The sequence below is a fragment of the Peromyscus leucopus genome, chromosome 8b (assembly GCF_004664715.2).
Source record: "Peromyscus leucopus breed LL Stock chromosome 8b, UCI_PerLeu_2.1, whole genome shotgun sequence".
Classification (NCBI taxonomy): domain Eukaryota; kingdom Metazoa; phylum Chordata; class Mammalia; order Rodentia; family Cricetidae; genus Peromyscus; species Peromyscus leucopus.
In genome coordinates, this window is record NC_051086.1 from 17,910,462 (window position 1) to 17,927,688 (window position 17,227).

Sequence of the window (17,227 nt, forward strand, 5' to 3'; positions counted from 1 at the left end):
CAGTGGCTGTAGACAAGGCCGGCAGATGGGAGAGAAAGCAATTTCCAGATGGAGGCTGGCAGCCATCCATTGTTTTTACAGCTTCACACATACTAAAGTAAAGCCTTCATAGGGCCCCGATGACCCTCGGTACTCATGTGGCCCTTGGTGCCCCAGCGGACATGTCCACGTCCACCATTGGCTCCCGGCCTATGTACCTGACCTATCCTTCCACACAGTCCATCCCTCCCTCCGGCTCCTCTGTCCCACCCATCCTACTTGGTTTCACTGGAAGGCTGAGGTTGGCTCATTTCACCAGCCCTCCCTTCCTTCTTTCTCTCCTCTTTCCTTCCTTCTTTCCCCCATTAATCTTTATGTATTATTGTCTGTGATTTCAAGACCTTAGGAAACTCAAATTTCAGACTATTTTTAAAGGTGACTGACATGGTTGCCAGTTTTTTTTTTTTAAATGTTATCAAGTAGGACATTACAACACACACACACACACACACACACACACACACACACACACACTACATATAACTATTACCATTCATTATCATCGTTCCATCTAAAATGCTATTTTGGTGTCTTAAAATAGAAAGGATGTAGTCTTCAGTTTGAAAGGACAGTCATTTAGATTGAATACATTTCATTTTTAAAAGAACACAATGTTTTCCTCATTTTGTCATGAGCCAGTGGAAACTTTGGGCATCGGATCTCTGACAAATTTTGGGGAAGCAGTATACTAACAATAGGGATAACACAAAGGATGTTTACTGAGTACCAAGTCTGACGGATTCCACCATTTACTAGGTGTGTGACCTTGGGCAAGTGATTGAGCCTCTCTGAACTTGGTGTCCTCATCTCAGGAGACAGGGATGATGTGACTTGCCTGTAGGGTCCCAACTCTACACAGTATGCCCTGTGTGGTGAGGATGCTTCCACAGTGCTCCTTCTATTTCTGTATTCGGGAAACTCGAGTTCAAAGACATCACCGTCCCTCCTGCTTCCCTCCCCGTGGATTGGACCAAAGGCCTGGGTAGGACTGAGGATACTTTTGGCTGTGCAATGGAAGCTTGATGACATTTTCTTGGATTTCCATGGGGTATCCCACCAGGGCTGCCTAGGTGTAAGGAGGACTAAGTTGTGCTGGACACGTGAGACTTCACCCAGGAAAGCTTGGGAAGGGCTGAAGGTTCTTGGTCTCATAAGAGATTCTGGTATAATAAGTTTATGGTGGGTCCAAGGGCCTGCGCTGTCAAAACTGCTCCTGTTAGATGCTCACTGGGGGCTCACTTTTGGCTTTAGGTTAGATGTTCTTTGCTCAAATCATAATAACACCTAGTAGATCCTGCCCACTGTAGTGTTTTATGAGTCCTGGAGGATGTCTGGAGAAAACCCTGGAAGAAATCCTTGCCTGGACTCAGGCAGTCCCAAATCCTGTCTTCCCCAGCTCCACAAGTGGTACCCAGATGGTTCTCTGCCAATATCAGGGCTATTCTGGATACACTTCTCTCACTAACCTTCCTATGCCATCCCACACCAAGTCCTCGAATCTGTCTGCCTCTTGCTATCTCCATCGTCACCTGCATGGCCTAAGACACTGTTTCCTTTCACAGTACATTTACTGGTCCCATATCCAGTCTACTCTGTATGTTGGCCAGAGTGACCTTTTTCTAAAAGCTTTGTGTGTATATGGTGTGTGTGTGTGTGTGTGTGTGTGTGTGTGTGTGTGTGTGTGTATCTGTGTACATGAGTGTAGGTGTCCTTGGAGGCCAGAAGAAGAGGGCATATCATATTACCTGGCTGGAGTTACAGGTGGTTCTGAACTGTCCCATGTGGGTGGGTGCTGGGAACCAAACTGTGGTCCTCAGCAAGAACAGCATCTGAACCATTTCTCCAGGCCCACACCATTTTAGAGAGAGTATTTTCATTTTAGAGAGACTCTTCCGTGTGCTTCAACTTTTTCCATAGCGGCCAACGAAGATAGCAGTTAAGACAAAAATCTAGGGCTGGAGATGTAGGTCAGTGGGTGCCTGCCTGATGTTCACAGAGCCCCAAGTTCCACCCCAAGCAGTGCATAAACAGGCACTGTGGTGCATGTGTACAATGTCAGTGCTTGGGAAGTGAAGGAGGATCAGAAGTTCAAGGTCATCCTTGGCTACATAGCCAGGTTTTGGTCAGAATGGGCTACCTGAGACCCTGCATCAACAAACAAACAAACAAACAAACAAACAAACAAACAAACAAATCAAAACCACCTAAATGAAAAACCCAAGCTCAAATATGAAAATTTAGTTACAGGTGGTTCTGAGCTGCTCCATGTGGGTGGGTGCTGGCAGCCAAACTCTGTGGTCCTTTGCAAAAGCAACCGCGGAACCATCTCTTTAAATTCCAGAATGTGGCCCCAAAGTCCCAGCACAGCTGGGCTTCTGCCCATGCCTGTGGTCTTACCCATGCTTGTTCCTATCCTAAGTTCTGGGAGCTTGCCATCATTTCCTGCTCCAGGAGACCTTCCTGCTGCATGGCTCTCTCTTCTACAGATATTATTGAAGTGGCTGCTCTAAACTGTTCAGTCTAATGCCTCCATGTTACTTCTCTGGAACCTCGTCATATACTTATCCCTTTTGAATAATTTTGGGCACTTCTCACAGATACATTTGTGCTTCTTTTTGTGTTTTTTTTTTTTTCAAATACCTGTTTGCCTCACTAGAAGTAAGTTCTATGACACTTCATTATGAAAGTTCCTGGACGAAGTACCCATTTGGTAAATTCATATTAACTCAGTGAACAGATGCATGATTGAAGATGTGACCCACATTTCTAGAAGGAAGGCAAGTTCCCTCCCACTTCCCCCTTCAGCTTGGCTGGCTGACTGACAAGAGCCTTGTAGATGCTTAAGCACCCACATTGCAGGAGCTCTGGAGAAAACCTAGCTTTAAGTTTGGACATGGAGGCTCTGCCCTGACACTTCATTAGTTGATCTTTTTTTTTCCTCCCTTGGGGGTGGGCAGGATTTTACAATGACAGTGTCCCTCCTGTCTTCTGACAGGGTGGTGACATGGTGGTTTGCAGTTTCCTGGAGAGCATTTACTTTGATAGCAGGTTGTCATCAGTGGACAGAAAGGGCAGGTGCGGTGGGACAGGTAGTGGCCTGGTCTGACAGTGCTGGACTTAGTCCTTGGTCCTAACACTGAAATGCTGTGTGATCCTGGGTAAGAATCTAACTGTTGAGCTTTGGTATATTCATCCACAAAGAGGTAGCAGTTACCCCACAGGGAATCTCTGTGAGGGTTCATGGGATAATATCATAGGAAGCCCTCGTACAGGAGGATGTCTGTACGAGGTATGTATTCAATGACCATATGTTGACTAAGCAAGTAGTTTAGGTTCAACAATCCAACTCCTAGTACAGAACCAAGGGCACAGTAGGCACTTTAGGAAGTTTTTGGTTAAATAATAAATGGCCAAATGTATTTTAGCTCAGCAGTATCTCCCTCTTCTAGGAAGGTTCCCTGTGTATAAAAAAATTTTCCTACTCACTGGGTTCTCAAAGTAATTGTTTTCCTTGAGGGACTTTCAAAGGCTGAACTGGAGGATTCATACACATGCTTGTGGGGCAGCTCTGTCCTAGGTTATGTCTGAGACCCTCATTCTCACTTGTGCTGATAGTTCATAAATTCCTCAGCCCTCATTTGAATGAGAAGAGGGACAAATCAATGGGGGAGGGATTGCTATTCGGTTCCAGTACTATATGGAGCACAACTGTCTCTTTGAAATTGACCTTCATTTATTTGGAGGGGAGAGCAGTTAGTTCAATAATGGCTTCCTGGTGCCTTTCAGCATTTTAAGAGGCAGAAGAAAGATTTGGAGCAAGGCAAGTTTCCAGTGTTTTCTAAACAGCCTACTAGACCCGGCCGCTGGTTGGCTGCCTGGCACTTCTGACCATACTGAAACATACACTCCCTCAAGAGTCCTGCCACTTCATCAGACCTTGACCAGGCTGGCTCCCCTCTGGTGGGAGTTGGACTTCATTGTCATACCAAGCAGCTGGAGGTTCTTTTGGACATCATGCATGGTCCATGGGACAGAAATACTACTATATTCTAGTCCAGATTCTCTGTCACTCTCTGGCCCAATTCCAGGGGCCAAAGAAAGAGGTCCTTGTTTGATGAAGTGCATCCCTGGTCCTGAATAAGCGAGCACTGGTCCCCGATGCAACTTGGTCTGAGGCCACAGGGAAAGGGTGGGGAGAGATGAGTGGGGCAGGGCAGGTAGGGAGGGCTCCACAGGAGACTTCTCTGCAGGTGGCCCAACCCTGTTACCAAAAATAAAAATAAGGGAGGAAGAAAAACAAATGGGGCCCCAGAGCAGGGTCCTGCAGGGCCATGTCTATTTTCCCTCCTTCTAGAAGGAATCCCAATCCTTCTCTCCTATGGAGAAAACAAACACAGCTATGGAAATCTCATGCCATCCAGGCACCTGCAAGTCTAGCTGGACTGGAAACTATTCCTACCTGTACTTCCCTGCATGTCAAGCGTAGACTTCCTCACATCTGCCTCTGCCTCCTCTGAGGAAAATGTCCTTGATGGAAAATTTAGAAGTTGGAGCCTTCTTCAGATTCCAAAAATGCTCCTATTGCCCAACATGCTACTTCTCACTGGCTGTTGTCCTACCTGGAGGAGGTAGGAACCTATAGCTCCATCTTGCTGTAATGTTCTTAAATTATTAAGAAAGCAATCATCTGTTTGAGTTCTTGACTTTTTTGGCAGCCATTACAAACCCACAGCTCATCTACATGGATGACCTCAACTGTTGGGTTTCCATGGATGAAGGATGCTCATTGGGCCCACTCAGAGACAACACATTGGAGGGTTCCCAGGTGATCATTGTCATGGATAATCAGAGTTTTTACAGACAGGAGAGGAGAACAAGCTCTGAGGGCACCACAGACGGGGAAGTAGATGACCTTTCACTGCTATTGCATGTACACCAAGGACCCCAAACACTAGAAGGACAGGGTCTCAGCAGGCATGAGCAGAAAGCAAAGGAAGACACCGAAGGCAGCCTTGGCAACTTGAAGCGTAAGATCCAGAGAGAAGCCATGCCATCTCACACCACTGGGTGGCTGGGGAAGGTCCAAGCTTGCAGCACTTGAGGATGCTGGGCTCTAAAGGGGACTAAGAGATGCTCTAAACAATGACTTTCAAAATCTCAGCTGTGATCCACCCCTTCAGAATCTCCTGGGGGTCTGATTAAACATATAGATTCTATAGCCATCTGATTTACTGAATCTGAGCATCTGCACGTTGGACCCAGGGGGCTATGTTACTATGGAGTTCCTCAGGTGATTGTTACACTCAATAAATTTTCCTTTGGTCTCATTCAACTGTCTTGTTCTCAAGACAAGAGATCTGAGGCTCAGAGAGGCACAGCAACAAGTCCAGGGTCACAAAGCTGACTGATGGCCAAGATCAAAGCAGAACTCTGTAGCCTGTACCACCCGAGTCTACTATTTCCATTCCAATTTGTTGGGAGCTCCCATTCCCCTTGAATCTCAGAGCCAAGGATTGCACGGGTGATCTTTTCTGAGTCCTACTGGACATGTCCTGGTCATAGCCTCTGTATGCTGGTGGGTTGATCTGGGAGGAAGTAACAGGTCCTGGATTGGCAAAGGTGTACAGGGGAAACCCACTGCTACCTCCAAGAGAGCGACTGGGGCTTGGTTTAGAGTACTGACATCTAATTTGGATTAAATTCTTGCTGAGGTTCAGATTCTATTCTGTCTTTTCCTCACATCAACACAAACCCCTTGGAGTGAATACTAATTAGTCCCATTTTGTAGATGAAGATACTAAGGCTCACACAGGCGCAGTGATTACTCCAAGGTCATATGGCTGATAAGAGACCAACTCACACCTACACAGAACCATGATCTTAGTGATGGTCCAATGCAGTTCAAGCTAACCCACTGTTAACCAAACAAGCCTGCCAAAGGTCCCAAGACCTTGAGAAGGAGAATCATTCTCCTCTGCAGTGGGATGTCATCACTCCTGGGGCAGAATTTCAAACTCTTTCTATTTAACACCATTGAGAAAAATTTCAGAACTGCATTAGTCTGCCAGACTTCCTTAGAAAAGATGTTACATAGATTTTTTTTCCTTAAAAAAAAAAAAAAAGGAAACTCTTGGTAACCATTGACTTCCTTTTCATTCACCTTTTCTTGCAGAAGCAGCGTGACTCTGGAGTCACAGCTGCTGGAGGGGTTTGGTCACCCTTGAGACCCTGCAGGTATGACTAGTGTATGAGGTTTATAGCATGCAGTAAGCTGTTCCCTCTTCTGGTACCATGCCCCGAGCACTTCCTTCCATTCATTTTCCTCCAGTTCTCATCAGGGATAAGAGAAGAAATCAAAGCAGATCAATGCACCAGAGAAGGGGCAAGGATTTCCCAAGCCATGTCAATAGCATGCCATGGCATCTCCTCTCTGTTTATTTTAGCCAGACCTCGGCTATTTTTTTCTTCCCTAGCAGGAAACGGGCAACCTTTTTAAAACAATTTACTTACTAGGACCACCAAGCCAAAAATGATGGACACATTTTGTAGATGGGGCAGGAGGCACTGAATTCCATCTTGCTTAGTTTGGGCTTCTTATAGCCGTAGGTGAGGGTCAGCTATAATTAAATTCTGAACATTTCATAAATCACCAGAGTTGGGAGCATTTTGGGGGGTGAAAACTGAGAATGTTTCTCTTTGAAATCCCAAGCTTCAGAAACTTAAAGGCCCTTGAAAGCTGTGGGGCTGTAAAATGCTGTAGTATCTGGTAAGGACGACAGTGCAGGAAGAGGAGAGGCAGCGGGGAGGGAGGAGGGGGGAGGCCGCAGCCACTGCAAGGCTGGGAAACGTGGTCCCTGCAAATATTGAATGAACACTGCCTCTCTCTGTAGGAGCCGCCTCCCTGCTTCCCCAATGCCGCGTCTGCAGTAACTACAAACTATTTGGTATGCTGCGTTAGTGACGCTGCCTTCTCAGACACATCGTTACTACCGAAATAACACTGGTGTGATGTTGGAGCCCAGTGTCCTTTTTAATTATTAAACTGAGGCCAGCGAGTGAGTCACTCCACATCCCAGATTCTCCTCCCGTGCTTCTATTTCAAGTGCCTAGTACCTTAGCTTTTTTTTTTTTTTCACCAACACCTGAGTTGGTTCTTAGCCAATTCCCCAATCTGCAAAGCCCTTGCAGAACAAACAATATCATCCAATCCCCAAACACACATTGATTGAATAAAAATAACCAAACCCACACAAAAACTTTAGGGCGAGACCATCAGGAAACCCAGGGAAAAGGTTGATCTCCCCTCTGCCAGTCCCCAACTTACCAAGCGGGAGAGCGATGAAGAAGGGGAGCCAACACAAGATGAACATTCCGACTACAATGCCCAGGGTTTTGGCTGCTTTCTTTTCCCTGGAGAACTTAAAAAGTTTGACAGCGATGGAACTCCTGGGGTTGTGGCCCTTGGCCTTGGTACTGCTGAGGGTGTCCTCATGAAAGTTCTTGGAATGGATCCGCAGGGTCAGCTCCTTGGAGTTGGACATCTCCTTCATGACTCCCGCCTCCAGATTCTTGGTGGTCCTCTTGGCCACGATGTAGACCCGGCAGTACATGACCAGAATGACCGCTAGTGGGATGTAGAAGGAGCCCAGAGAGGAAAAGAGGGCGTAGAAGGGTTCTTCGGTGACCCCGCATTCCTTGTCATCATTGGGCGCAGGTTCTTTCCAGCCGAGGAGAGGCCCGATGGAGATGACCGTGGACAAGACCCACACACTGAGGAGTGCCAAGATGGCCTTCCTGCGGGTGACCAGCGTGGGGTACTGAAGAGAGTAGCGCACCCCAATGTAGCGATCAATGGAGATGGCACATAGGCTTAGGATGGAGGCCGTGCAGCACAGGACATCCACCGCTGCCCAGATGTCACAGAAGATGCGTCCCAGCACCCAGTAGCCAAGCACTTCCAGGGTAGCAGAGAAGGGCAGAACTGTGAAACTCAACAGCAGGTCAGCAATGGCCAGGTTGACAATGAAGTAGTTGGTGGGCGTCCGCAGGTGCCGATTGCAGGCCACTGACAGGATGACCAGGATGTTGCCCACGATGGCAAAGAGGATGAAGGCGCCCAGCACCAGGCCCACAGAGATGGCCCTGGTGACGTCCAGCTGGGGCAGTGTGGAGTTGCTCGAGGTCTGGTTGGGGCCAGTGAAGTTGGCATCTTTCAACTCTCCCCAGTGGGCAGGTGCTGATGTGTTGTGGCCGGTGTCCAGATCGGGATTCATTTTAGAGTCCGCCCTCCATAGCCAGGGAGGAGATTGGGCTCGGAAGGGCTGCGACCAAGGCTCCTCAGCTGCCCTGAAACTTTGCTCCCTCTGTGGTCTTCTTTCCAGAGGCGTCTTCCTGGCAAGAAGTCATCTCCCCCGGGCAGCCTAGCCCGGCAGCACGTCGCCTGCCTGCACCCAGCGGCTCGCTCGCCTGTCAGAGGGAGGAGGAGGAGGAGAGAGGGGACGAGGCGGCAGCTCCAAGTTTAATGGTCCACGTCAGGCGCGCCTGGCCGGGCTGGCGCGGGAGCGCGGGGAGGAGCGGGCGCCGGGCCGGGGGTGCCCGGCTGTGCCCGGCCCGCGGCGGGTCTGCGGACCGCGGTGCCTTCTCCGCCCAGCGATCGCGAGGAGGGTCTGCTTTCAATGAGCCGCCTCTGGGCTGACTGCACGGCGGTGACATCAGGCGGGGAAGCCCGGGCGCCCTGACTCTGTGCGGCACTAGGGGGCAATGCGGGTCCAGCCAAGGCGCGCAGCCCCGACGCCGCCGCCAACCGGGTCGGCCAGGAGACCAGTCGCGCCCGGCAATGTTCCCTCTGTAGGGATGGGGTAGGGATCCGGGTGTGGGCATCCCGGTTCATACATCCCTGGGGGCCCCTCCGGGATTATTTTCCCTTCTGTTCATGCTTCAGTTAAAAGGTGAGCGGGGGATGCTTACCTCTAATGGGGGCTCCTGGAGTCAAGCCATGGGCTTAGAGGGATGTGCAACTTGTCCGGCTTCTACAAAAGGGAGAAAACGCTAGGGTTAGGCAGGTGGAAGGGATCTGAGTCACATCTGAGACCAGCCATGTAGTTTATTCCCCCCTTGTAACCTCTTTGGCCTTGATAAAACCTAGAGGCTTCTGTTCATTCATTCATTCATTCATTCATTCATTCATTCATTCATTATTTCTGCACACATTCCTTCAGTGGGTTGTTAGTGTTCACCTCCAGACAATGGTTTGGTTCTGGGCACTGTTCTCCAACAACTGCAGCGGGTAGTCAGATTCCTGACCTGTAGGCCAGAGCTTACATTCTAGTGAGACCAGACAAAAGAAACAAACAAGCAAAATTTGAGGTATGACATCTGATGGCAGGAGTTAAGAAGATTAACCTAAGACAGAGACATGCAACCAGGGTGTGGAGGAATACGAACTGGAAGTTGGCTTTGTTTTTAACGACAGTCAGGTTGCCCTCCAGCTCACTATGTAGTATAAGGATCGCTTTGAATTCTTGGTTTTCCTATCTCTACCTCCGGGGGGTGGTGGGGGCTGGAATTACAGGTATGCACCACCATGGCCAGTTTATGCAATACTGGGCACGGGACCCAGGGCCTCAGGCATACTAGGCAAGCACACAATCTCCCATCTGAGCAGCATCTACAGTCTGAACTTGACATTTAAGTAGGTGCTTGGAATGTCACTAAAGAGATAGTTAAGTAAGGGATGGAGGGGAAAGGAGGGAGCTAGCTGGCCCTGTGGGAGTAAAGAGAGGACAAACAGACTGCCAAACTCTGGGGCAAGGGCTTAGGGGACCTTGGTTATCTGCTGGCTCTTTTCTTATATTGTCTTGTATTCATGTTAGCTATTAAGCTACAAGGTCTCTTTTCAGGGGTGGGTCATGGTCTGTAATTACAACAAGGGAAGAAATAAGGGCAAATCAAGGAAGCATTTTCTTGTTAGTTTTTTTTTTTGAAACACGTTCTCCCTATATACCCCAGGTTAGTTTTGAACTCAAGGTCCTTATCTCTCCACCTTCCAGTGTTGGTCAACTCAACACGTAGGTCCTAGCCTGCGTGCTAAGTTCATTTTGCCTTTTCTCCTGACCCGATGAGAGAAGAACTAGTCTCATGCTGATTTCTGTTTTGACGACGGGACTCCAGCTCCTGGGGAAGTTGAACTCTTTGTTCAAGTACATACACCCACCGAGGAGAGGCGCTGTGCGTTGGAGTTGAACCCCATTGCTGGATCTCCCTAATTCAGTACCGAGCATTTAGCTGCAGACTCACACTGTTCCTCCAGGGGCAAAATAGGGGACAGTGTGTAGATAGAACTCTTTAAATGGCTCATTTTGGGGCCCAAGATCCTGCTGCTGGCAAGGGGCCCACATTTGTTGAGCTCCTGCTGATAGTCAAACACTGACTTGTTTCCCTCCACTTCTCCCTCCCCTCTTCCTTCTTTGTTCTTTTTGACTGGGTCTTGCTGTGTAGCCCACACTGGTCTTGAACTCACTATGTCGACCAAGATGGCCCCAAACTCCAAAATTCTCTGGCCTCAGCCTCCCCAGGGCTAAGATGACAGGCATGAGCCACCATATCCAGCTTGCTTACTTTCTTTCTTCTTTAACAGGTCTTGGAGAGAGACATGACTGCTCTCCATGGACACACAAGAAAGCAGTGGAGTAGTGAGTCATATACTGGTGACGTAAGGCAGGGTACAGGGTAGTGGCTGTTGAACTGAAAGGAGACACCTGATACCCCTTTCCTCCAGTCCACAAGCCACATCCCCAACTTCTCATTTCTGCTTCTGATAATCGCTGTATTTTGATTAGGGGCTGAGGAAGCAGGCCAGAAGCAAGGTGATTTACATGCAAGTTCTTCAACCTGAAGTTGGATTCCTCATCTCTTTCTTTTTGTACTTTTTGGAGAGGATTAAGGTTTTCGTTTATTTGCTTGTTTGTGTTTTTTTTAGATTTATTGTATTTTTTTTTTTTTGAGACAGGATTTCTCCATGTAGTTTTGGTACCTGTCCTGGATCTCACTCTGTAGACCAGGCTGGCCTCAAACTCACAGAGATCCGCCTGGCTCTGCCTCCTGAGTGCTGGGATTAAAGGTGTATGCCACCGCCACCACTGCCCAATGATTTATTGTATTATTTTGTGTATATGAGTGTTTTACCCACACGAACATCTGTGTGCTACATGCTACATTCATGCCTGGTTCCTGTGAAGGTCAAAAGGTGGCTTGGGATCCCCTGGAAGTGGAGTTGGGATGGCTGTGAGTTATCATGTAGGTGGTGGGAGCTGAATCTGAGTCCTCTGCAAGAGCAACAAATGCTCTTGACTGACAAGCCATCTCTTCAGCCCTTGATAGTCTGTTTGAGAGATGGTATTACTTGTGGCCCAGGCTGGCCTAGAACTCATTGTTAGCCCAGGATGGCCACAAATTCATGTTAATCTTCCTTTTGTCCCAGCTTCTTTAGCGCTGCTGTTACCAGCATGTATCACTATATATTTAAAGTTTGGATCTTCTTCCACAAAAACACACAGGCTCTCCAGTTGCACAAAATATTCAATTTCAAGGAGTTTCTCTGAGGTTAAAATCAATCAATCAATCAATCAATCAATCCTCTATCAAACAAAAAAACCCAATTGTGATGCAGACATCCTTGAAAATAGGACCCCCCCCATTTCAATTATCTGACCTAAATTATCTTTAGAGATTTAAAAATAAGATGCCTAGACTTGTGGTAATGTGGATCTGTAAAAGCTCCTAGGACCTCAACTCACCCGTTTTGCCATCATGGAGATGGTATGAAAGCAAAGGGCCCTGGCCAGTTTCCATAGGTTGCCAGGCCATTGACCCTTTTCTCTGGCCCACAGAATGGGGCTTCTCCTGATGAAGAGGAAAGCCATCAACAGCCACTCTTGACTTCCACAGTGGGGTGTGGACTAGGACAGTGTCTGCAGCCATCTGCCAGGGATCTTAATGAGGATGTTTGGTTTTGGATGGCTCTGGTATGATTGTGTGTGGAGACAGAGGCTAGTCCAGATGACCTTTTGAGATACCCTGTGTGCTGGCTGGACAGACTAGCCCCCAAATCCACCCTGCTGCCCCCCTTTATTGCATCTCCTCTGGGAGGTGGCAGTGGGATATCATCCCAGTTTCCTACATATCCTGAGGGCTAGGAGGACAGAGCTTTCCTGGAGCTGTTTCCTCCCAGGGTGATGTGGGGTAGGAAGAGAATACTGGTGAGCTGGGGCAGAGCTGATTCGTACGAAGTCAGGGATGTGGGGATGGGGAGGGAGAGGCAGAGTGAAGAACAAGGTCCCAGTCCACATTTTGACTGTGACAGTCGCCCACTTCTCACTTACTGGGGCATCACTTTTTGAAGCTACTAAACAGCCAACAGCACACCACAGAATCCACCGAGGCTGTTTCTACATAGGCACAAGAAGCAATGCAATGTAAAAACCCAGTGTCTCCTGGCAAAAGGCCAGGAGGGAAGAAATACACACACACACACACACACACACACACACACACACACACACACACAGAGAGAGAGAGAGAGAGACACACACACACACAGACACACACACACACACACACCCCCATAAAGAACAAATCTGAGATTCAAAGTTGGCTTATCTTTATTACCAAAGAAAATAGTTTATTGTCTAGGTGAGGACTTGGGTCTCCATTCATGTGTCAGGATGTGGAAGAGATTATTGAGGCAGTGAGGGAAGTCAGATATCCTTGCAGATTTCTGACATGCTGTCATCTATCAGTGTGTTTCACAGAGGCAAAACAAACATGTCCCACCAACAAGCAAACAGGTAGCAGCCTTAATAGCAGACAGGAGGCAGGGCCCCCACTCATCAAGCCCTGCTGATGGTCACTTTTTTGGTCTCCTCTGTCCCCAGCCTCACTGGAGATGCCTCTTCGCCCTTCTGGCTGAGTTTTGACCCATGGCATTGTTTAGGTACCATGAGGATACAGGCGATATTTCATTTTCTCGGTACTCCCTGGGGCAAAGCCAAGCACAGAGCTCTGACTCACTCGAGGGCTTTGGGCAGAAGAATCTTTTCATTACCCATCTTATTACATTAGAAACCTCCGATGTTGCAAACTTCCATTTCTGTGAGTCCTCTAGGAGAAGCTGTCCCTGAATCTGAACATAGGGGAAACTGAGGCTGGCAGTGTTTTACTTAGAGCATTTATGGGAGGTGATCTCTCTCCTGGAATCATACAGTTATTTTATCTATGGTTTATTCTGTCTTGCTCTCTCCAGTTTCAATCCAATTGGATATTGGCATATGCCTTGTAAGAGGTATGACACTAAGTGCTGTTGGTGAATCAAAGATGAGTTAACTAAGCAAACAGTAACTTAGCACTCACCATCCACTAAGCATGGGGAATGAAGGAAAAACACCTTTTAGAGAGAACCTTCCATGTGCCAGGCACTTCTCACAACAGCTCAACAGTTCAACTTATGCCCATTTTACAAATGAGGACACTGAGGCTCAACAAGGTTCTGGACATGACCACGGCTCTTCAGTGAGCAGTCAGCCTCAATTTTCTTAGCATCATTATCTGGCTTCAAAGCTGCAATGCAGCCTTCTCTCTGCACCAGACTGAGATTAAAAAAAAAAATGCAGCTGAAGGCTCCATGTCAGCCTAAAGGAAATGACGGCAGAAAACGGAGTGTGGCCAGGGTCCCGCAGGAGCAGTGGTCAGGGAGGAGGACAGCAGAACCATCTTCCATAGAAGGGTCTGCAGAGGCATTCCTCAGACCAGCCTGCTCACCCTCCCTGTGCTCGGTCTGCCAAGGAATTGAAGGCTGTCTTGGATTCATTGTAACGCCGCTCCATCCCTGAAGAGCAACTAATGTGGCTTTGGGGGGGGGGGAATAATAAAGTATTGAGAGGCAGAAGTTTGGCATCTAGCTGACTGGGTTTATATCCCACTTTCATAATTGGTGATCTTGAGCAAATCACATAACCGCATTGGACTCCCAGCTTCCCTGCTGGTGAGATGAAGATCACCGTAGTTTCTGCTTTCCAAGGCCATGTTGAAGACTGAGTGTGATATTGTGTAAAAAGTGCCAATGCAAGAGGCTAGGAGCATCTTTCAGCCAGGGATTACAAGGCGTTCAGTAAGTACTTGGCACGGGGCCAAAATGCTTGACATAATGTATCTTACTTAATGGTGACAATGATATTAGGTAGATGCTGCTATTGTGCACTTTGGGTGGATGGGGAAACTGAGGTTCAGTGTTAAATGACCTGCCCGAGGCAAAAGGACTGGCAGAGAGTATAGGCAGGATACAAAGCATCCCATAAATGAGGTGAAAAAGAAAAAAGCACTGATGGTGTGAGGTGTCCACTCCACCAGGTACCCTGAAGACTGTGGGCTCTCAAAGGAGAAATTTTATTCCTCTGAACCTCTAGGTTAGAGGGACAAGAAGGGGCCTGTCCTTTCTTCTAGAAAAGGGATGCTGACGGCAGCAGACATATCTGCTACTTCTAAAGACAGCATACATGTCAGAGGCCCCCAAGACTGAGGAATCTCAGTTTCCCACTGTGCAGAATGGCTTTTGTCTGTGGCAAATTTTGATGAGCTTGGATTCCCCTAATCTGGTGCATGAACCCCATCCTGTGAGTAGGGAGGGCTCCACAACAGCCCTCTGTAGCAAGCTGATGAAGATTAACTGCCAAGTCATCTAGGGGCTAAATTCACATCCCACATTGGGGAAGAGCCTGGGAGTCCAGGGTGCAGGCCCAGGGTGCCTGTGCATAGAATCTGACAGTTCTCTCTATAGGTCTGGAGAACAAGTCTTTTTATGTCAGCTAGCCACTGTACTAGAAAACAATGCCAGAGTCACTCTAACAACACATGCTGCGACCATTAAAGCTTATGGCAACAGGCTCCTTACAGCTGCCTCTTCACTGCCCTGGCTCCTCTGAGCTCTACCACTACAAGCCAGAACCAGGAACTCCTAAAATGTTGGAGCAACAGCAGCAGCAGCAACAGCATCACCATCATCATCATCATCATCATCATCATCATCATCAGCAGCAGCAGCAACAGCATCCGCAGTGACACCACCACCACCACCACTAATGCCCCAAACCCTAAAGATCATCTAGTCCAGGGCATGCAAACTACAGCCTATGAATTAAATCAAGCTGTGTGCCTGTTTATTATTTATTTTATTTTTTAATAAGTAAAGTTCCATTGAAACACAGCCATGCCCATTTTGTTTATGTGCAGACTATGGCAGTTTTCACCCTATAGTGTCAAAGCCGAGTAGTTGCAACATCTGGGTCATCTGGCTGGTACAGCCGAAAATAGTTACTATCTGAAACATAGAAAAGTCTTAATTGAGTCTGACTTTCCTGTTTTACGTGTGGGGACACAAAGGCCCTGGAAGAGGATAGGGCTGGCCTGAGGCAGAGCCAGTATCAGTAGCCAAGAGATGTGACTCCATGCTCATAACTCAGCTGCCACGGGTATCATGTTTCTGCACCATGCCACAGGCTCTGAGTTTGAGCACAGTTTTAGTAGCTCTGCTGTGTGACCTTTGGACAAGCTATGTAAGCTGTTTTAGTTCCTTAACTTGCTTGTACCCTAGGGATAACGCTTTCGATTCCTTGAGACAATGCACGTAGCAGGTGGCTGTGTAGATGAAAGGCGTTCTGGTCTTTAATGCTTAGGCTGGAAGCTGTCTACAAAAACCCTCAACAAAGGGCTGCCACTGTTATTACATTAATATTTTCTATGATTTTATATTTACAACCTAGGTATGCAGCATGTATGTATATTACCATGGTCACCTATGCATCTATGTATTTATCCTTTATCTGTCAATTACCTATCATGTGTGTATCTATCTATCATGGATATGTGTCTATGCAAGTATGTATTTACCTTTCATATATGTATATATGTATGTATCTATTGCTTTGTCCTATGATTTTCCTTAATTCCTGTGGCTTCCTCAGGGTCAAATTCTTGTTAGGACTCTTAACTAATTTATTTCTATTCTGTTACTTACAGCTGTCTGTGAGTCTCTCCCTCCCTCCCTCTCTCTTTTACTTTGGGTCAACAGAATGAACCCAGTATTTTACTATTTGTCATTTATCACAGAACACAACTTGAATCACATCAAATGAATTGATGCTGGACTCCCTGGTCCTCACGGACTTCACGGTCTGAAATAAATGATGGGGAGGCAGAGGATTGGGTCCTACCCTGAACAAAGATGTGAGTTAAAGAAGGAAAGGCAGAAATACCGGATACAAAGCTCCAATTTCCCTATCCCTTCTCTTCTTCCTCTTTTGTACTTTCTGATCCAAACCACACAAGCCTTTTGGGGGATTTTCACTTGTGATGGTCACCAAGTTCAAAGAGTTCTGAAGGAAGTGGTGGGAGTCTTTTCCTTGGGGGCATCTAAAAATTGTATCTGGACAAAGCGCCTCACTTTGGAGGGGACAAACCAGGCCCCAGGGGAGCAAGGCAGAGGAGTGGACCTGGACTGGTTTCTGCTTTCTTGTCTTCATTCTTGGGCAAAAATGTCCTGAGATTAATCCAGGCAAGCTTGTCAGTTGTGTGGGGCATCACTTTGGGTACAGGTACCTGGTGAGTGAGGGGGAGGAGGGTGAGAAAGAGGCAGTATTCTCTGCTCATCTCAGTAGAGCACTGAGTAAGGATGAGACAGGAAGTGCCCGGAGATTCTCAGCTGTTTACTGGACACCAAATTAAAAGATTTGGAAGCTTGCCTAGGGAGTCTTTAAAAGATGAGGGGAGGAAGAGGAGGCTTCCTGGTCTCTCTGCTTCTTATGGGGACTGTGCTAGTGAGCAGAAAATGTTTTGGAAACTTCCAAACAAGAGAAATCTGGGATGATGGAAATTAAATACATGATGCTCATTCCCAGGAGGGCCCCGTCTGTCTCCTGCTCCCGCAGAAGTGAGAAGTACTTGGTGGTGGACTTCGCCTTCTTCCTTTGGCCCCATGTACATTAACTATGATTTTTTTTGGTTTATATAGGCACCGGCATATGCCAAGGCCACCCACTTGAGTCACCTAGTCTGACCCCCCCCCCAACAACACTTTTTTTTTTTGTGACAGATATTGTTGGCTCTGTTTTATAGGTAAGGAAACTGAGGATGGGTGAGA

General features: G+C 47.5%; 1 protein-coding gene across 2 annotated transcripts in view; it reads right to left on the reverse strand.

Annotated features, from left to right (window-relative positions):
- Positions 1 to 17,227, reverse strand: part of Adra1b (adrenoceptor alpha 1B) — a 117,191-nt gene that overhangs the window by 49,842 nt on the left and 50,122 nt on the right. Inside the window, exons 2-3 of one of the 2 annotated variants that reach the window (XM_028864266.2) lie at positions 9,007 to 9,068; positions 7,364 to 8,505 (exon numbers count right to left, since the gene is read on the reverse strand). In XM_028864266.2, the coding sequence (XP_028720099.1) occupies positions 7,364 to 8,312 (949 nt within the window). In that variant the 5' untranslated portion in view covers positions 8,313 to 8,505; positions 9,007 to 9,068. Of the gene's footprint in view, positions 1 to 7,363; positions 9,069 to 17,227 lie in introns of both variants that reach the window. The other variant, XM_037200622.1, reaches the window with a different exon arrangement.